We start from the raw sequence: 24,339 nt of genomic DNA, 5'->3' as shown, positions 1-24,339 counted from the left end.
ATTGGTAGAATGGGAATAATAACTCATGTGCTACCTATCTCACAGAGGGTATGGTAGGAAAGTGCTCCATAAAGACCTATAGAAACATGAGTTGTTAATATTAGTTTTAACAAGAGAAAAAAGGAGAAAGTGCAGAAGCAAGGGGCTAGCAGGGAAAAGCAGCTTGGTGTGGCAAGAAGAACACTAGATATTCAATCAAGGGACTTGGCTTCAACTCTCCAGGGTGCTACTTACTGGCTGAGAGATTCATTTTATCTTCCTAGGCCAGAGCTCCCCCTCTATTAAAGGAGGGTTTAGACTAGGTGATCGCTAATGCCCCCCCCCAGCTCTAAATCTTATGACCCTAACTTGCTGATATTGAATGAGCCCAACAAAGTCAAGGATCATAGGATTAGAAGCTGAAAGCAATTTTAGGAACCATCTAGGCCAAGACTTTCCTTTTACATATGAGGAAACTGAGGCATAGAGAGGGGTAGAACTCGCCTAAGGCCACATATGAACCATTAAGCTGCAGGGAGGTCTATAATCATACTTGTGGAACAACCTGATAGAATGTGTGTGTATGTCTACGTCTATGTCTATGTCTATGTATATGTGTACATAGAGAACTCCTGGTATAGAAACTCCCTTTACTGATACAGATCACCAACTCATCTCTAATTTCTAGATTTAGAGCTGTCTGTGGGTGATGAAAGGTTAAGTAATTTGCCTATAGTCACAAAGGTATTATGTGTCAGAGGCAAGACCTAAAACTTGAGTTTTTTTAATTCCAAGGCTCTATCCACCATACCACTCTGCCTCTCAAAAGAGAATAATTATAGGACTTAAAGGGAATTTTTTGCTTAATTATTTTAATTAAAAGATACAAAGCACTTAATTTTAAAAGTCTACTTTAACATTTTGGAGCCCCACAAACACAGAGCAGTGTCTTTGTTTCTCCAATAGATATTTCTGCCTGGGGGCTCCTTCCTATTCTGTGCTGGGTGGACTGAATTCCCCCCAGAAGACTATGAATTCCATGAAAACAGCTACCCTAATCTTTGTATCTGGACCTTGCACAGAGCTCTTCATACACACAATAAATGCTTAACAAATAAATGCTTTACAAGAAAAATCAGTCAATCAATGAGAGCTGTCCAAAAGTATAATAAACTGCTTCACGGGGTGGTGAGCTCCGCATTGAGCAGAATCACTTGTCAGGAATGTTTCAGAATGTATACTTGGTCAGGTACAGGATGAACTAAATGACAATTTTTGAGTTCCTTTCCAACTCTGTGATTCTATGAATGAATGTTTAGTAGAACCACCTTGCACCTCTCCTTAAGCATGGAAACCTGGTTTTCTGAAAGGACATTATGGAGATCACACTATCATGGAAGAAAGAGAGCTTTTGTATATATACAGCAGGGAAGAATAAGATATCTTTTTCAGAAAAGACAATTCTGTCAGAGCAAAATTCATTCATTCATATTCATTCATTCATTAATTCCCTGTGCACTGAAGACTACATTTTGTAAGATTTGTAAACAAAGCTTCATAATTCATATCATGCTCTGCTTGAACAATAGAAAACTCCTCAAAGGCATAATTAGTGACAAAATCAGACCAAATGTAACAGAAAATCAGAGATCAGACACTACACCATAAATTTGATTCAGCTGAAAACTATGTCTATGCTTTCTTCATAGGATTTGGAGCTGGTAGAAACTTTAGAGATTATTTGGTCTAAAACCCTTATTGTAATGATGTGGCAAGTGAGGCTCATAGTGGGTAAAGGAATTGCTCTTATGAATGATGCTCAAATGATTCCAGTTACTGCATTATCTGCTTCAGTTTTGCTGCAGAAGGGCGCATTTTATTAGGAATACTCATTATTTCTGGCTGACCACCTTTGGGCCACAGACAAATGTTCTTCCCTAGTGAAATCAGACTTGAATTTCTGCCAAAGAGATTTATTCTTTTTGCATCTTGAAGACTTCATTCTTTCATACTTCAAAAGGTCTGTTATTTCCTTGGGGTGGGCACTCTCTCTACTAGTACAGATCAAAGCCCCTCCATGCCTCAGCAAACTGTTTCCGCAAACTATTTGGCTATGTCCAAAATTTCACTCCCTGGTGGCCCACTCTCTGGAGATGAACCCCTATCCTTATTCATCCTATTCCTCAGCTGAAAGGCAAACAGGCTATCACTGGGCTTGTACTCAAAACCTGTCCATTTGAGTAGGACTTGACAGTTCTAGGAGCCAAGGGTCTCCCTGCCTCTCACCATCTGCAAAGAAGTATGAGAAGAGGAGATGAGTAGAAACTGGTAGCTCCCTATTGATATGTAGGTACCCATAGGAGGGGAATATTACCCATATTTTTAAGTTAAAAGTTTTATTAAAACATTTAACATCAATAGAAATAATTATACATGGTTAATAACCATGCACATTTATATCTATTCACTTTTTTCAGTCCCTTAATCTTCCCCCCCACACACACACACACATACACCTCATATATCCTTATTCACTTTCTTCCTACAATTATAATTAGGGTGTACTCCATTCTTCTGGTTTTGCTTTTTTTTTTTGATTTGGCATTATTTCATAAAGGTCTTTTCAGATTTTTTTTGTTTAGCTCACACTCGACCATCTTAATGGCTTTATAGTATTGCATTACATAAACGTCCCACAGTTTATTTATCCATTTGGAGGGGGGAACATCTTAAGTTTTATCATTTGACACTCTGACAGGGACTCTTATATCAACTAAGCCATACCCATCTTGGGTTCACAATGGGCACATGGAAAAAGGACGGAGGCTCAGATTGGTGGAAGCTCTTTCCTTCCCACTTACAACACAACCATCGGCATAAAAGCAGAGAAAATAAATATTCTTAGATGACATCACCAAACAACACTATTAAACCAGCAACCTCAAACCACTCCTTACTCACTAACTATCTGTTGCATTAGTACTCAGCTGCTGCCAAGTGGGGAACATTGGGGCAAAATGGTAAAATGTATCCCTCCATGTCTCATGCTAGCACCTATGTGACTGCTCGTAACACAGAGCCCCAAATGGGGCTGGCATTGTAGACAGAGGAAATGCTGCCTTTTCCTATTTCTGCAATGTCTTTCTTTTTCCTCTTTGCTTATTCAATTATTGAATTCAATTCAAATCCATTTTTTAAAGCCTGACACAAAGACCATTCATTTCTTGAAGCCTTCTGCTATCTTCTCATTCAGTAAAGACCTCCTTGGACTTCTTATAACACTTTGTTTATACCTTCCTACAGCACTTATGGTGTATTGCTATACATAACCATAGGAGTTTGAGTTCTATACCTCTACTAAATTATAAACTCCATGAGTGCATAGACCACATCTTACCTATAATCTGTGCCTCCCCGGGGACTCTGTACATAGCAGGGATATAACAAATGCCTTTGATTAAATAAATGAATGAATGACCTTCTATGCCATTGCCCAAGTTGGTTATTACTCCCAGCACACCGAAACAGCAGTGTGTATGTCTGTGGTAAAGCAAATGGTGCAGAATATATGTGTATGCACACATATATCATACATGTATATGTCAATACCATATGCATATATCATAACATCACATGTATATTATAATCATATATACAAATATATACATATATGTATATAGATATAGCTACAATAATAAAAATAATAACTAATGTTTATATAGCACTTACTAAGTGTTAAGCGCTGTGCTAAGAGCTTTACAATTGTTTTCTCATTTGATTCTCACAACAACCCCACAAGGTGGGTGCTATTATTATCCTTATTTTATAGTTGAGGAAACTAAGGCAAACAGAAGTTAAGTGACTTGCCCCAGGGCACAGAGCTAGTAAGTGTCTGAGCCTGGATTTGATTCCAGGTCTTCTTGACTCTAGGCCTGTAACTCTATCCATTGTACCACCTAGCTACACATGTACACACACACACACACACACACACACACACACACACACACACACAGAGATATCCCCTTCGTGGCCCAGGGGTAAGGCCAGGATGGTGGGCTAAGCAGTCCTCGTGCAAAGGTTTGCTTGAAGGCATGGAATGTCAACTTCATCTCTACTCTTGTCCCCATGTATGCATGCTGGAGGTATGACTATATGGTTCCCTGTTTTCAGGTTACTGTCTTTTAAGGTCCACAGCTCTCTTAGCCACTATTCTATGGTTCTCTTAGATGATACTCTGTATAAAAAAAACAGCCAAAGGAACCACAGACTTGTATGGTGGCAGGGACCTTTAAGATTATCTAGTTCATTCCCTCATTTTGCATTTAAGAAACTAGGGGCACAGCAGAGAAATGACCTACCCAAAGTCCCATACCTCATCCTTATTGGCAGAGGTGAGATTTGCCTCTAGGTCTCATGGTTCCAGTAAAACATTCTTCATTTATAGTACATCTGAAATGCAAGGCTCAGGGATACGTTAAGGAGGTAATATATTATAACGGAAACAGCATTGGCTTTTGAGTCAGAGGTCACAGTTTTCTGTCACCACTTCCCCACTTACTAGCTACATAGTCATAGACAAGTCACTGCCCTCTCTGAATTTCAGTTTCCTTATCTGCAAAACAAGGATAATAATCTCTGCATTATAAGCCCTCACAGGGTTGCCTTTGTAGTAGAACTTTGAAAGAACTGAATAAAAATGTCATCAATTCCTTATTTATTTATTTAATTAAAATTAATTTTTTACTTGTGAAAAAAAGAAATGCCTTTGTAAACCGTAAGGTGCTATCAAAATGCATTATTTAAGTTCTTAAGAAAAGAAAGTGAAATCAGAAAGTGATTCCTTGCATTACTGTCTCAGTTATATTCCCAAACAGTACTGATGATCCCTTAGTCTAATTTCATAACAAGCTATAACCCCCAGATATTTTTCTTCTGTATTGAATCCTAGTCACTTTCTCACTATGCTATCAATTTGGGGGACCCCCACCTTGCACTGGACCCAATGACAGAATGACATACTATTTTGGAAGACCTTTTACCAATTGTAGACAATTGATGTCTAATTCAGTGACCATCGCTGGTCTCTGAGTTCTCACAGCAGTATTAACCCTTACTGTTCATGTACCATCAACCCCATTCACTGGATCATAAGATTTAGAAAGGGAAGGGACCTGTAGATCATCGAATCCAATTTCCTTATTTCTGGGCCCAGAGGTGAAGTGACTTGTGCAAAGTTGCACCGCTAGAAAGTAGAAGAGCAAGGATGTAAACGTAGGTCCTTCATCCAGTGATCTCTCCACTATACAATAACAAACTAAGCAAAATAACTGTTGGATCATATCTTTAAAATATCTGGAGAAGGAAATGGCAAACCACTCCATTATCTTTGCCAAGAAAATCCCAAAGGGGTCACAAAGAATTGGACATGACTGAAATGACTGAACAACAACAACAATCTTAAAAGTATATGGAATATACATGTCAGGGGTGTCCCCCCCCTTTTCCCACACTGGGACTCAAAGCCATATCTTATTTACTGCTTTCCCTGAAACAGTCCAATGAAGTAGGTAGCATAAGAATTGTTGTGCCCATTTTAAAGATGAGCAAACTGAAGCTCAAAGAAGTGAAATCAATTAATTGAGAAACATTAATTGAACACCTACTGTGTGCTAGGTACTGCACTGAGGATTCAAAAAGAGGCAAAAGACAGTTCTTGCCTTCAACCCTCAAGGAGCTTAAAATTTAATGAGGTAGACAACGTGCAAACAAATAATACAAAGTAAGCCATATACAGGATAAAATAGGAAAAAAATTAACAGAGGGAAGGCCTTAGAATTAAGAAGTTGGGGAAGGCTTCTTGTAGAAGGTGTGATTTTAGTTGGGGCTTAAAGGAAGCCAGGGAAGGCAGTAGGCAGAGGAGAGGAAATGACTTGTCCAAGGTCACACAGCAACCAGGTGAGAATACTAGGAGTACAACTTTTCTGTTTTCATCCTTTCACTACCCCATTCTGCCAGCACCTTGGAGCAAATACTACCCAGGAGCCTCTTTTCTCTCTGATAAGCCAATGCAAAGCCTTTTTCCATGTTCCTTCAAGTATGAGATCATAGGATCAAAAATTTGGAGTTGGAAGTGACATTTTAAATCATTTTACAGATGAGGAAATTGAGGCCTGGAGAGGTGAAATGATTTGTCCAGGAATCACAAAGCTGGTAAGATTTGAACCTAGATTTCCCTGGCTCCCAAGTCCATCACTCTGCTCACTATACCACATTGCCAACTGTTACTGGTCCTCCAGTAGTTTAGATTAGAGATTGTAAAGAAACAAGACACTTATATTTCATCTAACAGTTAACAAAAAAGAGATTTGCTTAGCCACAACAGAAGAAGGATATTCAACAATGATATTCAGTAAGGGAATTATGTTGATTAAGCAGAATGCAGCTCCCCTGAGTTGGCTATAGTGGTCCACTGGTCAAGCATCACAGAACTGGAACTCCTAGTGGCTTTGGGAGTTGGTCAGTTTCTTGAAGGCTGACTATAAGAGCTCCAGAGGCAGGCCTGAACTCTGGACTAAGGAAATTCTGCCTCAGTTTTCATGGACACAAAAACAGAGAAGGCTTGAAAATCCTGAACATCAAGGGAATTCTTCCTTTGTCTGGCCTAAATTCCTTGTGCTTTCCTATCTTGGTGCCTTTGGCTTTTGGAAATTACTTTGCTCATTGCTAAGTTTTGGTATGAGGATTGAATTAAGACAGGGTTCAGCATTCACGGTTCCCAGGATTTAAAGGTCTAAATGAGGTCTAAGTTCCTCATTAAACTCTCCTTAGCCTGGTGTATGAGTTTCTTCTTGCCACCTCAGCCCCAACATGGCCTTTTTCCTCCCAAATTATTAAAGTCCTTTCACACAGTGTTGCCTGCAACATGATCCTTCAAGGGAACGTAGAGACTCACAAAATATGGCAACATCTCCCTGCAGTGAGGTCATGCCACAGGCCCAATCCATGAGCTCAGAGACATTCCATTTGGGGCTGTATGATGCCTCAGACCTATGGAAATCTCATTTAAGTGTTTAAACACAGTCATGAGAATTTGTCAAAATGTACTTGATTTTGAGGAAGCAAACAAAGAAAGTTTGTCCAGAATGGAAACTTCTAACAGCACGATGTGGAAAACCAATTTAAGACTCTATTGCTTCAATATTAAGAGCCAAGGAAAATATTTTGATTTGTTTTTATTTATTTAACTTTTTAGAGGTAGGGTAAAAATCAGAAAAAAAAACATCTTTTCTATGAAAGTTGACTTTCTCTCCATTCATAAGGTGATAGGGATATTATATTACTTCCCTTGAAACACAATTCACCAAATAAATATTAAGAGGATAAACATAAACACACTCATTACCGGCCATTGAGAACAGCCAACCTTGTAAGACAAGAATCAACCAGGATGATTAACTTGGCCGAGAATTCTTCGGATTCATTTCATTTAGGTATTGAACAATAACCAGGACTCTTTAACATATATACCTGAAATCTAGACCAATATTAAAATGTTCTTTGGAATACACCCACTTGAGGCAGGGAATGACTCTGGGACATACAGTGGGGATTTGTGTTTTAATTACCTCAGTACTTCAAGATCCTTGATTTCTTCTGGCGCTTCTTCCACCATTGAAGATGGCAACCCTTCCAAGCCTCAGTGGATGATTTAATGAGGTGCTCTGACCAAAAATCCTCAGGCAGCAGGCACATGATCTGTAGCCAGACCTACTCTCAAAGGCTCTTCTACTTGCTAGAACCAGAGATTGCCTTCCACGGGCAAAGGGTACTGGGTCCCAGAGTCATTCCCTGGGTTTTCATTGGACAAAGCATTTGGCCTGTTTTAGCTGCTAAGAGGAGGACCTCAAGGAAGCCTGGGGCCACTACGGGAGCAGGCAGATAAGTAAGCCAAAGGCTGAGTAGCAGCTGACTCTCCTGCCTAAGTGTTGAAACATTGCCCAGCTTCGGCCTTCGGGGACAGTAAGAAATCGCACCAGGTGAAGACCGGCTTTATGCCCGGGCGAACAATCAAGAGAAATGCTCCTCAAACAGAACCCATTTGGGAGAAGAGAAGAGCAGCCCTCAGGGGGTGAAGAAGAAGTCCCCCCCATCAGGCTGAGGAGGGGCTGGCATGGTTCAGCCTATTTTACTTCAACTATGGTGCTAAAATGGGCAGTAAGCAGAAGTCAATGGTAATTTCCAGTACTGAAAGCAAGGAAATATTTGATCCACTTGGCCCTGCAATGGTGATCTAAGACCAGTAGGTGAAAGTTTACAGAGAGGCTGACTTTGGCTCAGTGTAAAGGAACACTTTCTAATAATCAGAAGTTATTAGATTATAGGTTTAGAGCTGGAGGGGACCATAGATGCTGTCTAGTTCAACCCCCACATTTTAGAAATGAGGAACTGAGGCCAAGAGAGGATAAGTGACTTGTCTAGGGTCATACAGTCTGAGGCAGAATTTGAACCCAGGCCTTCCTGACTCCAAGTCTAGAACTCTAACCATTATGATGTATGCTTTCCCAAAGTGGAATGGGCTACCTCAAGAGGCTGTGAGTTTCCCATCACTGGAAAGCTTTAGGCAGAGGCTAGAGGGTGACATTTCAGTGAAGTTGTAGAGAGTTTCTCATTAGGCAGGTGCTGGGCTAGATAGATTTAGAGCTAGAAGGGACCTCTAGTGCCATCTAGTCCAAGCCCCTTATTTTACAGAAGAGGAAACTGAGGCTCAAGCAAGCCCAAGGTTACACCGGTACTACCAGAGGCAGGATTTGAATCCAGAGCCTTGACTCTTTTCACTGTATGATACCATCTCCCAGATCCTGCAGCTTTATTAAATGTATGCCCAGATAATGAGGTGAAAAGTAAGGCATTAGACAAGGTAAGATCTTGCAAAAACCATTTCACAAGGCATCAGAGGCCACGTAAAGATGTGTGAAGAAGAGTAATGACCCTCTAAGGATGGACAGTGAGTTAGAAAAGCAGAGAAAGAAGGATGGAATTGAAGATTATGTTTCAGAAAAGATTCTTTGAGGGCATGGTGGCACACACCTGTAATCCTTGCTACCAGGGAAGGCTGAGGCTGGTGGATCACTTAAGATCTGGAGATCTGAGCTGCAGTAGGACTAAAAGCCAACTGGTTATCCTCATGGGATCTGGCACCAATATGGTAAAATCTTGGGAGCAAAATGCTACCAGACTGTCTAAGGAGGGTCAACATGGCACAGGCTGGAAACAGAGCAGACAAAATCTTCTATTTTTAACATAGCAGTGGGATAGGGCCAGTAAATGGCTGCTAAACTACCAGTGTGGGTGTGAAGGGAGATCTAGTCTCAAAAAAAAAATTCAGTAGTGAATCATTAGCAGCTCAATTTGCAAATTGCCAGGGGATGGTTAAATAGCTGTCAATATAGACTTGTTAGAAAACACAGAAGCAATCCCTCTGGAACTGTGCCAATCTGGATTTGTATTGGGCATGGGTGGGGATGTGAGGAAGAGTTCATCCTGGTGAAAACAGTCTCTGGTTGGTAAGTGTCAGATAAATTTCAGTGTAGGAAAATCTCAAAGTTGGAAGAGATGTTGGTGGCATGTAGTCCAACTCAACACCCTCACAGGACATCCCAACGACATCCTCAACAAGTGGTTATTCAGGCTCCTGTGAAGGAACCTCCATGGAAAGGCTGAGCTTCTCCTCAGGCAGCCCATTCCATTTTGGGGCACATCTGATTCTGAGGAAGTTTTTCCTTACCTTGAGCCAAAGTCTGCCTTTCTGAAATTTCCACAGGACTATTAGCCCTCTGGGGCTAAGCAAAGCAAGCCTAACCCTTTTTCTAAATGACACCCCTTTAAACATTTGAGAACAGTGATCATGCTCCGCCCCCCCCAAGTCTTCTCTACTCTTTGTGAAATATTCTCAGGTTCTTCAACTGATTTTTATATGACATGGTCTAGACATGGTAAAGCTTATCAATATATTTTCTAAAATGTGGCATCTAGAATTGCATTTCCTCCTTTGTTAAAACTTCTGACTGTAGAAAATTAGCAGGAGACATAGTTATCTTTTTTTTTTTGGCTAGGCAATGGGGTCAAGTGACTTGCCCAGAGTCACACAACTTCTAAGTGTCAAGTGTCTGAGGCCAAATTTGAACTCAGGTCCTCCTGACTCCAGGGTCAGTGCTCTATCCATTGCACCACCCAGCTGCCCCTAAGACATAATTATCTTGAATGAACTAAGTCTTTCTATCCTGTCTCAATACAGAGCATTGGAATGAGCTGGGGAAAGAGAGAAGATACTGTGGAGGACAGGAACTCAGACTTTAATTATTTGAAGAACTATTTTGTGAAAGAGGCATCAGGCTTATTCTGCTTGGCTTCAAAGGGCAAAACTAGAAGCAATGAGGTTGTAAAAAGGCAGATTTGGGCTTAGGGATAAGGAAAATTTCATATCAGTTATAGATGTTCTAAATTGGAGTCATCGATGAGTTCTCCATTTGCAGAGACCTTAAAGGAGAGGGCAGATGCTGACATACAAAGAATGTTCCTTATACAATCAGGGGATTTCAGAGAGAAGGAACCTCTAAGGCCCTATAGCCTAACCCCTACTTGATTAATTATCAAATGAGATATTTGTAAAAGCACTTACAGGCTTGGCCTAGAGGATTCTGTGATTTTGTGTAGTGTTAAATTCAACTCTAAGTGTCTCTTTGGGGGGGGCGGGGCTAGGCAATGGGGTTAAGTGACTTGCCCAGGGTCACACAGCTAGTAAGTGTCAATTGTCTGATCTGAGACCAGATTTGAACTCAGGTCCTCCTGACTCCAGGACTGGTGTTCTATCCACTGCACCACCTAGCTGCCCCTAAATTCAACTCTACTTAGACCAAGCTGTGATCTCATCAGTGTGAGCGCTCCCTGCGCAGGTACAAATTGCAGCCCTTTCATGACTTTACATCCTCAATGGTTCTTTTCCATGTGTTTCTGTAAATCTTCCATAGAAGATCAACCAACCCAATCTAGCTTCTTGAGATTAGCCCATTATTATAGTACACGGGAGATTACAGTACACAGAAATAGCAATGTTGTAATAATGATCATCCGTAAAAGGATTGGCTACTGTGATCAATACAATGATCCAAGACAATTTCAAAGGACTCATATCCACCTCCAAAGAGAGAAGTGATGAATTCTGAGTGCATATTGAAGTATTTTTATCACATTATTTTTCTTGCTTTATAAAAATGGCTAATATGGAAATACATTTTGCATAATTTGACATGTATAATTGATTTCATATTGCTTGCCTTCTCAGTGGGTGTGGGAGGGGTTGGAGGGAGGGAGAAAATTTGGAGCTCAAAATTTAAAAAGAAAAAAGTGTTTTAAATAAAAAATAAATTAAAACCTTTCTTTTTTAAAGTGGAATTAGTTGAGGCTGGGAGGAATGGTTCAGCTCAGATGTTGCGCCTGGCTCTTTGCCTACCTGCAACATCTTTATGGTACATGTGGATCATCAAAGGAATCTCTGCTGCTCAAGAATTGTGACTTATGTAGCAGAATTAGAAAAGGAAAAGATGAGGAAAAGTGTGATCTTATCTACCTGGAGCTCTGAATTATACTCTGGATTATCCTAGGTGAACTTACCCCAAATTTTCTATCCCTAGAGAAGATGCTGGTGCCCAGCATTGCCCATCAGCAACATTATAATAAGAATGGAGGTTCAGCAGTAATGCAGTCGTTAGCCTCACTGCAAATAGAAAAGGCCAATGCCATTGGGGATGGATCAGTAAGAAGATTCTATGTAGGGTGTCCCAAGAACCTTAGTGCAGTTTCAAGCTCTAATAGCTTAGGACACACTAATCCTAGTCCTAGAGTGAATAGAGGAAAAAAAAAAAACCAAAACAAAACAAAGGACATCTTATAATTAGGTATTGCCCTTTGGTTAAAAAAAAAAAACCTTAGATATTTAGGAAAAGTGCCTAAAGAGAACTGAAAAAAAATTGTTTTAAACCCTTCTGGATTTCGAAACCAAAGTGTCTCGTGTACCTTAGAATATATGAGCCAGAGCTCAGGATATGGATGCAAGCTCCAGCTCTGCCATTTTAAAGCCCCGATGTATTTTTCCCATTGGATAAAACAAGACAAAGTTTGGAAATCAGCCTTTCACTTAAGTAAATGATGACTACCTGTGGGTAAGGCAGACAGGAGGATGGGGTGGAAGGGTTTCCTGGCCAACCAACAAGAGTTCCGTTGCCCTGTTTAATGAGCTGTGTGTCACTCTCTGCATGGGGGTAAGTTCTCAAAATGAAACACCAGTTATGAGATCTCTTGGCCACTGCCTGAGATTGACTCTGAGTTCTGATTGCTTTTATGAGACAGCATGAGGTAGTGGAAAGAATACTGAATTTGGGGTCAGGATACACCTGTGTTCAAATCCTACTCGTGACATTTGCAAGCTGTGTAACCATGGTAAGTCCCCAACTTCTCTAAGCCTCAGTTTTCTCATCTGTAAAATGGGAAATAATAATACATGTAGTACCTACCTCATAGAGGAATGTGAGGATCAAATGACATAATGGATGTAAAGTGTTTTGTAAACCCTCTAGCAATATATATATTTCAGCTATTACTATTAGTGAAGGAACAGGAAGGAAAGCACTTATTTAAATAACATTTTGCACTTGACTATTTCCCCACTGACATAATAACACTGAATATTTTAGGGGTATTGTTTTGTTGTAGGTGATTTCCATTGATGAAATTCTTTCTAACAATGCAGACAAATGCAATCAGGGTTAAGTGACTCGCCCAGGGTCACACAACTAGTAAATATAATGTTAGATTTGAACTCAAGTCCTCCTCATTTCAGGGCCAGTGCTCTATTCACTGTACCACCTAGCTGCCCCCATTTCTTTTATTCTTTAAGCATGTAGGTACCAATGAGGGGCTATTTCCAGCCTTAGAGTCTTCCTTCCCCCTAGCAAGGTGGGAACAGTAGATTAAAATATTATACATCTAGATTGTGTGAAATAATAGAAAAGTCAGAGAATGCATAGCAGCTTTTTCTCTCTTCCTTCACACAGCCTTTCACTTTGTCCCACTTTGAGGCCCTTATCATATAATATTGTATATTATAACTAACCATGTTTGTGGTTTATCCATTCTGAGATGATAAACCCCATTAGGGCAGAGATGAGGGCTTGTCTAAAATATCTATTTCTTCCCATAGCACAGTGTTGCTTACAGTGATAGTGTAGTGGGAACAGTCCTGGATTAGGAGTCAAAAACTGGATTTGAATTCTTATTCTTACCCTTATTATGTGTGTAACCTTGGATAAATCATTTAACCTCTCTGGGCCTCAGTTTCCTCATCTATAAAATAGAGATAATAATAGTATCTCCATTTTATAGTTATCCCCATTTTGTAGTTGAAAAATTAAGGCAAAGGAAACTATCTCAAAGGATTAAATATAAACGCTTTGTAAACATAAAATGTTTGCATTTTAAGTTGTTATTGTTATTATTATTAATAACTCCCTTCACTTTGGTGTGCTTTAAGATTTATGATTCACTTTCTTTACCATACCCTTATGCAGTGGGTAGTGCCACTATTATTGTACTATTTTATAGAAGAGGAAACTGAAATTTACAGAAAGAGCTAGTAAGTGTCACATGATAAGGTATTAATATAAACAGTTATAATATGCTATTAATTTAAGATTTTTTTAAAAAGATAAGTGGGACTTGAACCCAGGTCTCCTGTTTCTAGGTCCAACATGCTTTCTACTACCACAATTAAAGAGCGCTTTCAACACTACAGAAAGAAGGTGATCTACATATAATCTTTTATCTCTGCTCATTTCCAGGTTTTCTGGGATTTCATTGCCAGGAGATAAATACTTCTAAAGGACCATGAACACAATGAGACTGGCCTGCCTGGTCCTGGCTGCTTTAGTAGGAGTTGCTGCTGGCAAAGCAGATGACTTAGGGAGCAGTGAAGAGGGAAGGGAACAAGAATTCGTTTATCTGAACAGGTATAAGAGAGCCAGTGACTCTCAGGACAAGTGCACATACACATTCATTGTGCCACAGCAGAGAGTCACCGGGGCCATCTGTGTCAATTCCAAGGAACCTGAGATTCAGCTTGAAAACCGCGTACACAAACAAGAACTGGAGCTACTGAATAATGAGCTTCTAAAGCAGAAGAGACAGATTGAAAGTTTGCAGCAACTGGTGGAAGTAGATGGCGGGATAGTCAATGAAGTCAAGCTCTTACGGAAGGAGAGCCGCAACATGAACTCTCGGGTCACGCAGCTCTATATGCAGCTCTTGCATGAAATCATTCGCAAACGGGACAATGCGTTAGAGCTCTCCCAGCTTGAGAATAAGATACTCAACCAAACGGCTGACATGCTTCAGCTCGCCAACAAATATAAGGACCTAGAGCACAAATACCAGCATTTAGCCACTCTGGCCAACAACCAGTCCACCATCATCGCTCAGCTAGAAGAACACTGTCAGAGGATGCCAGTTGCCAGACCCATCCCACAGCCGCCTCCTCCACCACCACCAAACCGGGTCTATCAGCCTCCCACCTACAATCGGATCATCAACCAGATTTCCACTAATGAGATTCAGAGTGATCAAAATTTGAAGGTGCTTCCCCCAACTCTTCCCACAATGCCTACAGTCACTGGCATCCCAATCTCAACTGATAAACCATCTGGTAAGTCACTCTGTCTTTACAGTCAACCACAGATACTTCTTTAGGAACATCTACTCTAAAAACAGAGAGATCAGTAGATTTTAAGGCTACCATTGGCAACCATTTAACATGGTAAAGTACGGTAGAGGTAGCATTGAATTTGGAGTAAGAAGACATGGGTATAATTTCTGGCCCTCCTCCCTCTTATTTTTTCACTTAGGTGACCTTGGAAAAGTCATGCAACTGTTCTGAGTTTCAAAATCCTCATTTATAAGATGAAGGAATGAGATTAGATCAGCAGCTCTCAAATTTTTTGGTCTCAGGACCCTTTTACACTCTTAAAAATCATTGAGAATCCCAAAGAGCTTTTGTTATGTGGGTTATACCTACTGATACTGTATTAGAAATCAAAATTAAATATTTAAAATAATCATTTATTCATTTAAAACAATAATAAACCCATTACATGTTAAAGTAAATGACATTTTATTTTTTAAAAAAAACCTATATTTCCCAAAACAAAGGAAATTTAGTGAAAAGAGTGGCATTGTTTTACATAGTTTTGCAAATCTCTTTAATATCAGGTTTAACAGAAGATATCTGACTTGTCATATCTGCTTCTCCATTCAAGTTGTTGCAATGTGTTGTTTGGTTGAAATATGTGAAGAAAATCTGGCCTCAGATAAAGGCAGGAGTATTTTAATGGGCAATAACATCTTAGTATTATTATGAAAATAGTCTTAACTTTCAGACTCCCTGAAAAGGTCTTGGAGAAATCGAGGGGTCCATTGGCCAAACTCTGAAAACTGCTGGACTAGATGATCCCTAAGGTTCACTCTAGTTCTGTAATTTGGCACAAAAAAGATAAATAATAATTCATATTTCCACGGCATTTAAAAGTTTACCAGGTACTTTCCCCATAAGTTATTTGAGGTAAACAGTACAAGCATCATTACCCTGATTTTCCATAGAGTCTCAGAGAGGTTAAATGATTTACTCAAGGTTCCATGACTAGTTTTTGGAGGAGCAGAGTTACAAACCCAGTTCTTTTAATTCCGTATTTCTTAATCTTTCTACTATACCATTCTGTCACATAAAATTCATGAGAAAGGAAATATTTTTGGAAAGGTATTGAAAACATAAAAATAGTGAAGAGAACTTTTTTTTTAAAAAAAAGACAAACTTGATTTTGCTCTACAGGCTTATAATGTCTATTTTGAATAAGTATGCCAAAGAAAGAGAGAGTTGTCACTTTAAGACTATATCAAATTAATTTCTTCTGGGCATCTTAACATGCCAATACATTTTTGGTGATGCCTGTCCTTCAATATTCAGTTTTGAAATGTATAATTTTTCTGGAAACAGAAATATTCCATCTAATGTCATTCTAGTTCCATAAAAGACATTGCGTGAAACAATGATCTAGAGGCAGTGAGTTTCATTGGAGCAATATGAGAGGGGAGGGCAATGAAAGGGAAAGCAGAGAAGGAGAATGGTGATGATAAGGAGAGGAGAAGAAGGTAAGGAAGGATAGAGGAGAAAAGAAGAAGGAAGAGGAATGGATATGAAGGAGAATGGAAGAAAAGTGAGATGAGGGAGAAGAGGAGCGAAGAATAAAGAGGAAGAAAAAGTGAAACCTGTCCTCTTTTCCTTCCCTCCTAATGGTCCTATTATAAAAAAGTTAGATACTAAGACTATCAGAGAGATTGTATTGGTTTCTGGTAGCGTATGTTATCTAGGTAAGAAGGCAAAACAGCAAAAAGGTTTTTCCACAGTACATTAGAGTTAAAAGACACTTCAAAACAAAGAATGTCACAGTTGAAAGGGAACTTAGAACGCAGAATGGACCTTGGAATATAGAATCTCAGATACAGCCCCAATACAAGCTGTTTGGGCTGGAAGGGAATTAGGCCATAGGATGTTATAAAACAGAACATGAGCTATTAAAGCTAGAAGGGGCATTAGAAACCATCTAATACAATTTGATACTAGCTGCTACCACTGTGCTCCACCCAACCCCCAACTCTGCCACGAGTCAGAGGAGGTAATAGACTTTACCAGAGTTACCCAGGGAGTTAGTGGAAAAACTAGGAATCGAATCTTCTGCCCCCTGATCCAGTCCTCATTTCCCTGCATTATTTTGCCTTTCTGTGAAAGTGTTAAATACCTTGCTTTAAGAAAACTCATGATATGACATTGACTTCGTAAATCAGATAATATAAGTGATTTCTCACATCAGAAAAGACCATAAAATAGTAATGGAACTCACCTAGATTTCAAATATATATTTGATATATATATATATATTACTTTTCATGCACAGATCTATTACCTAAAGCAAGCAATAAATATGTGGGAAACTTTGACTATGTAGAATTTTCTTTTAGAAGAAAGAGCAAAGATATTAGTTCATTACTAGGGCTTAACCTGAAAAGAGCAGTAGTGGGACAGATGGAGAAAAGGAGAAAATTAACAGGGGAAAGTTACCACTGAGGACAGCAGGAGCTATTCACACTGCAATTGGTGCAATTCACACTGGAAATAAGCTGTTTTTGTGCGGGGGAGCAGCTCCCTCTAAGTCATTCCACAGAGGAAGTCTACAGGCTAGGGGTGGGGTGGGGTGGGGTGGGGGTTGAAGGCGGGAACATTCAGGGCTCAGTTTGATCTTGCTGACGGGGTTGTCCCCCATATCTCTGGATCACTTCACCTTTCTTAAAATATCCATTTTGTCTTTGTTTCAAAGTGGCCACAATGAAATCTCAATTCAAATATTTATAAGTATACTGAACAATAGCAACTCACATGTCTACATGTTAGTGCTTGCAGAGTACTTTCCTGACAGCAACACTGTCAGGTGGGTAGTACAGGTATTTTTATCACCATCTTACAGGTCAATAAACTGAAGATCTGAAAGTTTAAGTGACTTGTCCAGGGTCATGCAGCTAGTAAGTATCTGAGTTGGGATTCCAACCCCGTTCTCCTGACTCACAGGCCAGTATACTTTCAACTTTGCCAGTAAATTTCAGGTTTGAAATTAAATCACCACGGTCATTGAGCACAAAACTGATCTCCCTGCTTCTAGGCTTTCTTCATTCTTTAAAGCCACCAAGATAATCTTCCTAATACAAAGCTCTGATCATACTACTCCCCTCCTCAAGACCCTTCAAGAGTTTGTCATTGTCTAATGGATAAAATGCAAACTCCTTAACCTTGCATAAACAAAAAGAAATTTAGTCCTTATAGATGGAATAGACCATTGAGTTCATCAAATACAATTGCTTCATTTTACATATGAGAAAACTCAGGACTAGAGAGGCTAAGTGACTTACTCAATGTCACACAGGTAAGGAGTGTCAGAACTAGAATTTGAACCTAGTTCTTCTGATTACAAGTCCAGTGCTATGATTTAAGGCCTTCTGCAACCTAATTCCAACTAATTTTTCCCATTTGACTTCATTCTGCTTCCCTTCCCATGGTCTACATTCAATCTCCAGCTATCACAAGGTGGTCTGCCATCTTGAGTTTGCCTGCTCTCTCCGGCCTTTCTATATTTGCACAGATCATCCTTTGTGCTTGGGTTACTCCTCCTCCTTCAATTCTCAGCTCATTTACAACATCTTCTATGCATTTCACTAATCTCTGCAACTGAAAATGACCTCTCCCTCCCCAAATTTTCCTAGAGCACTTGGTCTGAATTTCTCCTCTGCCTCATCACACAATACCTTGTTTTATAGTTATGTCCCTGTAGTCCTCCTATCCCAGGAGAATGTAAACCTCTTAAGCGAGCTCCCCAACACTAGGCATAAGGCATAATAAAGTGGGGACAATAATAATATCTACCTCCCAGGTTGTGAAGATAAAATGAGGTAATACTTGTAAAGTGCGATGCAAACTTTAAAGCATTATATAAGTGCTAGCTATTATTAGCATAGTAGTAGTTGTAATAGTTGTAGTAGTAGTAGTAGTTGTAGTAGTAGTAGTAGTAGTTGTAGTAGTAGTAGTGGTAGTGGTGGTGGTGGTGGTGCTGCTGCTGGTGCTAGTGCTGGTGGTGGTAGGTGTTTAATAAATATTTGCTGGGTTGAATCAAATTGAATGAAATTAAAAGGCATCATGCATGGTAGATAAGGACACAGATAGGGTTCAAACACCAGCACTGTAACTCTGGGTAAGTTATTTATCTTCTCTGTATCTCAGTTTCCTCATCTCCTTGATGGCCATTAAGGTCCTTTCCAGTTCTATAATCTTATGATCCCTTCAGTTAAATGAACTAATGCATGTAGAATAAAAGAGAACTGAAGGCTTCAAGGAACACTATTTCTAGGTGAGGATGGAGGAAGCTAATACATACATAGCCTAACACAAGGACCCATTTTCCTTAGATCCAACTGGCCTAAGCCAAGCACTGCAATCCCCCATAGAAAGAGAGTAAAAAATGCCACTGTATGAAAATTGTCCTGCTTACTTTACTGATACTGAAGTGTAAACCTCCCCACTCCTTTACTCAATGAGTGGTTGGGTATCTCTCAACAGTCATTCTTAGAATGTTAGGGCTAGAAGAGATCAATCTAATTGAGGGTTTCTTTACCTGGGGTTCATGAGAGCAGTCTGTGGATAGATTTTGGGGGATCTGTGAGCTTGGACAGGAAAAAAAATTCACTAACCTCTAACTTAAATTTAGCATTTCCTTTATTTAAAAACATGCTTCTGAGAGGGGGTTGGTCTGTGAGCCTCATTAGGCTGCTAAAGGGGTTGAGGCTACAGAAAAGGTTAAGACCCCCTAGTCTAGTCTGAACCTCCCATTTTACAGAGAAAGAATGGAAAGTGAGTTGTCCAAAGGCTCACAAGCTAGGGACTTGAACCTGGGTCTCCATCCTTCAAATCTAGCTCCTTTTCTATTCACAACTAGAGAATTTTAAGTTCTAGTTATTGGGCCATATTCTCCCCAACACTGTTCCCCAACCCTCACCCCCCTGGCTGCCTGAAAGGCAGGGCGCAGCAGCCCTGTCAGCTCTATGGTCCTTCAGAACTGCTAGCAGGGTCTTCACCTTCCTTCTCATCCTCCCCCAGCATTGCCTGATCCCTCTGTTTCTCTTCCATCGCCTTATAAACAGCTTAGAGCCATAGAAACACAACAGACAAAAGGCAAGAAAGCCCTCATGCCTAAGGAACGCAGCAGCAGACAAAGGCTGACTTTGCTTTGGTGGTATCAGGATTAGCCAACAGGAACCAGGGGGATCATCTTTCAGTCAGAGGCAGCAACTGCCCCCAGAGGCACAAGATCCACTGTTTCTCTCCCCAGCCAAGAAAACACAAAACTCTTATCGAACTTGTTTCTGATAACTCTCAGTTGGCGCTTGCCTCTCTTTGTCTGGGTCTGCTCCTACGCCAGAATCACGGTCATGCTTTCCATTCTCTGCCAGCCTCCTTTTCTCCTAACATGTGTAGTCAGAATCTCCCGTGGATATAGAGTTCATTCACTTTCACCAGAGTAAAACTACAGCCCTAAGCAAGAGTCTCTCGGACATTTGCTTTTATTTATAAACCTTAATGAGACCCTGGAATGGGAACTAGTAGGCCTCAGTTTTGAATCCCAATTCTTGTCATTTATTGACTGTGTGACCTCCGTCAAGTCACTTAATTTCATTTCAAAATGAGGAATTTGGATGAGGAAACTCATAAAATCCCCTCCAGGTCTGATATCTGTGATTCTATGTTCTTAGTCTGTGGATTTGTCATAGTTCTTCCCCAGAGAACCCTTCAACATAACTCAACTAGAAAAATATTTGTTAAGCACCTGTTATGTACACTACGCTAGGCTCTAGGGGCACTGGGGAGGTGATTCACAGGTAAGAGTTAATTTGGAACCCAGTTCTGCTACTTATCACCTATGTGGTCTTAAGCAAGTTATTTTTCCTCTCAGGGCTTCAGTTTTCTCATCTGTAAAATCAGGGAGTTATTTTAGATGTAGATAAGACAGGGTATCCCAAAAGTTTTAGTGTAGTTTTTTAGTTATTCAAGCTTAAAACTGCATTAAGACTTTTGGGATGCTTTCTATTTAAGATGTCTCCCAGCCCAAACTTTCTAAATACCTGTCCTCATGGAACTTAACTATCGGTTGTGTCTGTTGTTCAGTTATCATAGCAGCACTTCCACTCAAGTAGTGGAAAAGTCTCTTCAAAGGAGCAAAAGGAACAATCCTATCCTTCTGTGTCTAAGAGATGTTCACAGAACCTCAGAGCTGGAAGAGATATTGGAGGACACCCTGCCCAAGATCCTACTCAGAGCAGGAATTTCCTTTACAGAATTCCTAACAACTTCAAGTGATGGAGAACTCACCACCTTATGGGGTACTCCATTCCATTTTGGGCAACTTTTTCTAGTTCTCATTCAAGTAAGTACATCAACTTTTAAAAATATACAATGTTGGGGCAGCTAGGTGGCGCAGTGGATGGAGCTCCAGCCTTGGAGTCAGAAGGACCTGAGTTCAAATCCAACCTCAGACACTTGACACTTACTAGATGTGTGACCCTGGGCAAGTCACTTAAACCTGATTGCCTCACCAAAAAGCAAAAACAAACAAAACAAAACAAAAAAACACACAATATCCAGGAAAAAGTTTTAGTATGATCACTATTTGAGTTGATGAAGAAATGTTATAACAGAGAGGCTGTGAGGCTTAATAGAAAGTACCTGCACTTGGAGTCAGAAGGAATGGATTTGAGTCCCTATTCTACTACTCATTAGCAGTCATCAGAAATTCTTTGGTCTCAGTTTCCATATCTGTAAAATGAGGTTGGATTAGAATGATTTTAAGGTTTCTTCCAGCTTTAAAATCCCAAAATACTATGAGCTTCTCCATACAGACACTAGACTTGTAACAATGACCCTCTAAAGACCAAATCCCCCTCAGTCTAGTTAAAGGGAAGGGAGGAAAGGGTGAGAGTAGAATCACATGCCAGCAAGGGCTGGTGCTGGGACCAAACAAGGCAAGAAAACACACAAATGTGCCTTTGTCAGACAATCATGACCGGTGGCAATCATTCCAAACAGAACCAGAAGGTAGAAAAGAGTAAAAAACAACAAAAGGATACTTTTCCATTTACTATCTTTGCAAACTAGGGAAAGTAATTTCCCCTCATTAGACCACAGTTTTCTCTATCTATAAAATGGGGGGAGTGTTGCAAAATGCTTTCCATATCTAACATTCTTTGATCTTAAATCATCTTGATATCACAGATATAAAGCAGTCAACCAAACTTGGCTGCTGCTGAAATAAAGTTAGGCAGATTAATTAAAATTAAAATGAATTGGTAAACTTTGAGCAGAGGCCAAATCTGTGGGTAAAGGCCACTGGTTCCCTACAGGAAGAAAATCTAGCCAATACAACCTGGGGAAAATTAGAAGAAAATGTTTAGTGTTGCTGCTAAGTTACACTGTGTTCCTAATTTCATTTTAATGGGCAGAATTAATGACTTTCTCATCATCAAAGCCCATGAGCCCTGATGCAACTTTATGTTTAATGCCAGACATAGGAATCATTTTCTGTTCCTGTCCTTTCCCATAACTGAGGTGAAGAGTGTGAGCTGGTAAGCCACTAGTAGTGGACAGACTGGCTACAAGGCCAACAGAGACCCTCCTGCTACCGATGAGGAAATATGGGAAAATATTCAGGGGGACTTTTCCTATTTCTGTAAACCATGGCCTTGCTTTCTCAATGCACATGTTAGCTCCTATCCCATCACTTGCCTCACCCTCAGCAATCCCCACCTCAGGACATGTGTTACCCAATTTCTTTTAAGTCAACCAGCTGACATATAAACAAGTTGCTTACTAATTCAGGCAGTCCCTGACTTAGGAACATCTGCCACCCTCTCCCCAAGAGGAGAAAACACAGAGACTCATGAATAGAATGTTAGGGTGGAGGAACTTTAGAGATTATAGACTCCAATAAGGAAACTGAGATCTGGGGAAGGGAAGAAGCATTTATTATGAATCTGCTATGTGCTAGGCGCTGTGCTAAGTGTTTTACAAATATCTCATTTGATCGTCACAATAACTCTGGGAGATAGGTGTTATTATTATCCCCATTCTATACTTGAGGAAACTGAGGTAGACAGAAGTTAAGCTACTTGCCCAGGATTATACAGGTAGGAAGTGTCTGAGACTGGATAATAATAACAGCACTCTATCTGCTGCACCACCCAGTTGCCTACTACAGAGAGGAAGAGAATCGTCAAAGAACACACAGCTAACAAAAGATTCAAACTTAGCTCTTCTGACTCCAAGTTCAGTTTTCTTTCAAATTCAGTTTGGGCAGGTGAGGAGGAATATTGCCCTTTAATCCCCAACAAGTGAATTTAGACTCAACATCTAAATTTAAACTATGTTGTGGTATGATAGAAATAACATTATACTTGGAGTCAAGATAGTTGGGTTCAAATCCTGGCTCTAACACTTAGTCGTGTATTCATTAGCCTATCTGGGCCTGAGATGGCTTCTCTATAAAATGGAGATAGCAGGAAAACTACTTCCTACCCCACAGGGGTTGGTGATTTAAAAAACAAAACTCTTCGTAAATCTTAAAACACCACAAACATGTAAATTATGATCATTCTCTGAGATTAATGTAGAGAGCTGACTTCCCTCATATAGGTGTAAAGAATATTAATACTTCATAAAATGTAAATCATCATCATTCTCTAAGATACATGCAGAATTGTCTTCCCTTATACAAGCGTAGAGAATTAACAAGGGACTGATGCATGAATCACTTCTCTGAGATAGCTGGAATATAAACTGGAGTATAAGATGGTGTGTTTCTGACATCCTAAATTGGAATCAAAATTTCTTTTCCCATAAAAAGAGGTTTATATATCATGAAGAAGCATAACTGAAGAAAGGCTATTAAGACTGTCAGGTACTTGATGGGTTATATTGTCTTTTGGGGCCTGGCGTGGGGGGTGAGTCATCCATCTCTAGAACCAGATGTCTATAGAAAATATATTCCAAGTTCCCAACAAAAGACCTGCAACCCAGCTTTGCAACAGAATCTAATCTTAAGTTGGGTATGGGCTGGACTTCAATGATAAGGAAATTATTGCTTCAGAAGAAACATTTGATCTTACAAAAGGTGACCACAGACTCAAGGAAGGCTAGCGTTGGAAGGGACTTTGGAATATAGAATATCAAGACCAAAATGGACATTAGAGAACTATATTAGGGCTGGAAGGGACATTGGAACATAAATGAATAAATGTCAGAATAGAAGGGACCTTAGAAAACAGACTATTAGAGATGAAAGGGAGGTAACAGAGCATAGAATGTTACAGTATACCTGAGAGGGACTATGGAACATAAAATATCAGAGCTAAAAGGAAGATTAATTTTACAGATAAGGAAACTGGGGTCCAAAAAAGGGACTTTTTCAATGTCACACAACTTTCCAACATCAGGCCTGGCTGGGCCTTGAACACAGTGTTTCTCATCCCAAGGTTAGTACTTTTATCTACTATAACTTGTTGTTACTGCCTTATAATAAAAAAGATTTCTAACTGGAGTCCTACAAATGATAGATAGATAGATAGATAGATAGATAGATAGATAGATAGATAGATAGATAGATAGAT

General features: G+C 39.9%; 2 protein-coding genes across 6 annotated transcripts in view; one reads left to right on the top strand and one right to left on the bottom strand.

The window, feature by feature from the left end:
- Positions 1 to 24,339, bottom strand: part of LOC114047108 (ras-specific guanine nucleotide-releasing factor RalGPS1) — a 490,091-nt gene that overhangs the window by 265,588 nt on the left and 200,164 nt on the right. The gene's annotated exons all lie outside the window — the stretch shown is intronic.
- The window catches only part of LOC114047110 (angiopoietin-related protein 2), a 57,592-nt gene that overhangs the window by 3,389 nt on the left and 29,864 nt on the right, over positions 1 to 24,339 (top strand). The window contains exon 2 of the mRNA XM_027867849.1: positions 13,875 to 14,734. Within this exon, the coding sequence (XP_027723650.1) occupies positions 13,921 to 14,734 (814 nt within the window). The 5' untranslated portion in view covers positions 13,875 to 13,920. The remainder of the gene's footprint in view (positions 1 to 13,874; positions 14,735 to 24,339) is intronic.

The sequence above is a fragment of the Vombatus ursinus genome, unplaced genomic scaffold (assembly GCF_900497805.2).
Source record: "Vombatus ursinus unplaced genomic scaffold, bare-nosed wombat genome assembly UNPS02014786.1, whole genome shotgun sequence".
In the NCBI taxonomy this organism is placed as follows: domain Eukaryota; kingdom Metazoa; phylum Chordata; class Mammalia; order Diprotodontia; family Vombatidae; genus Vombatus; species Vombatus ursinus.
The sequence above is the reverse complement of the archived record's forward strand: the minus strand, read 5'-3'. Positions and strand labels throughout refer to the sequence as shown.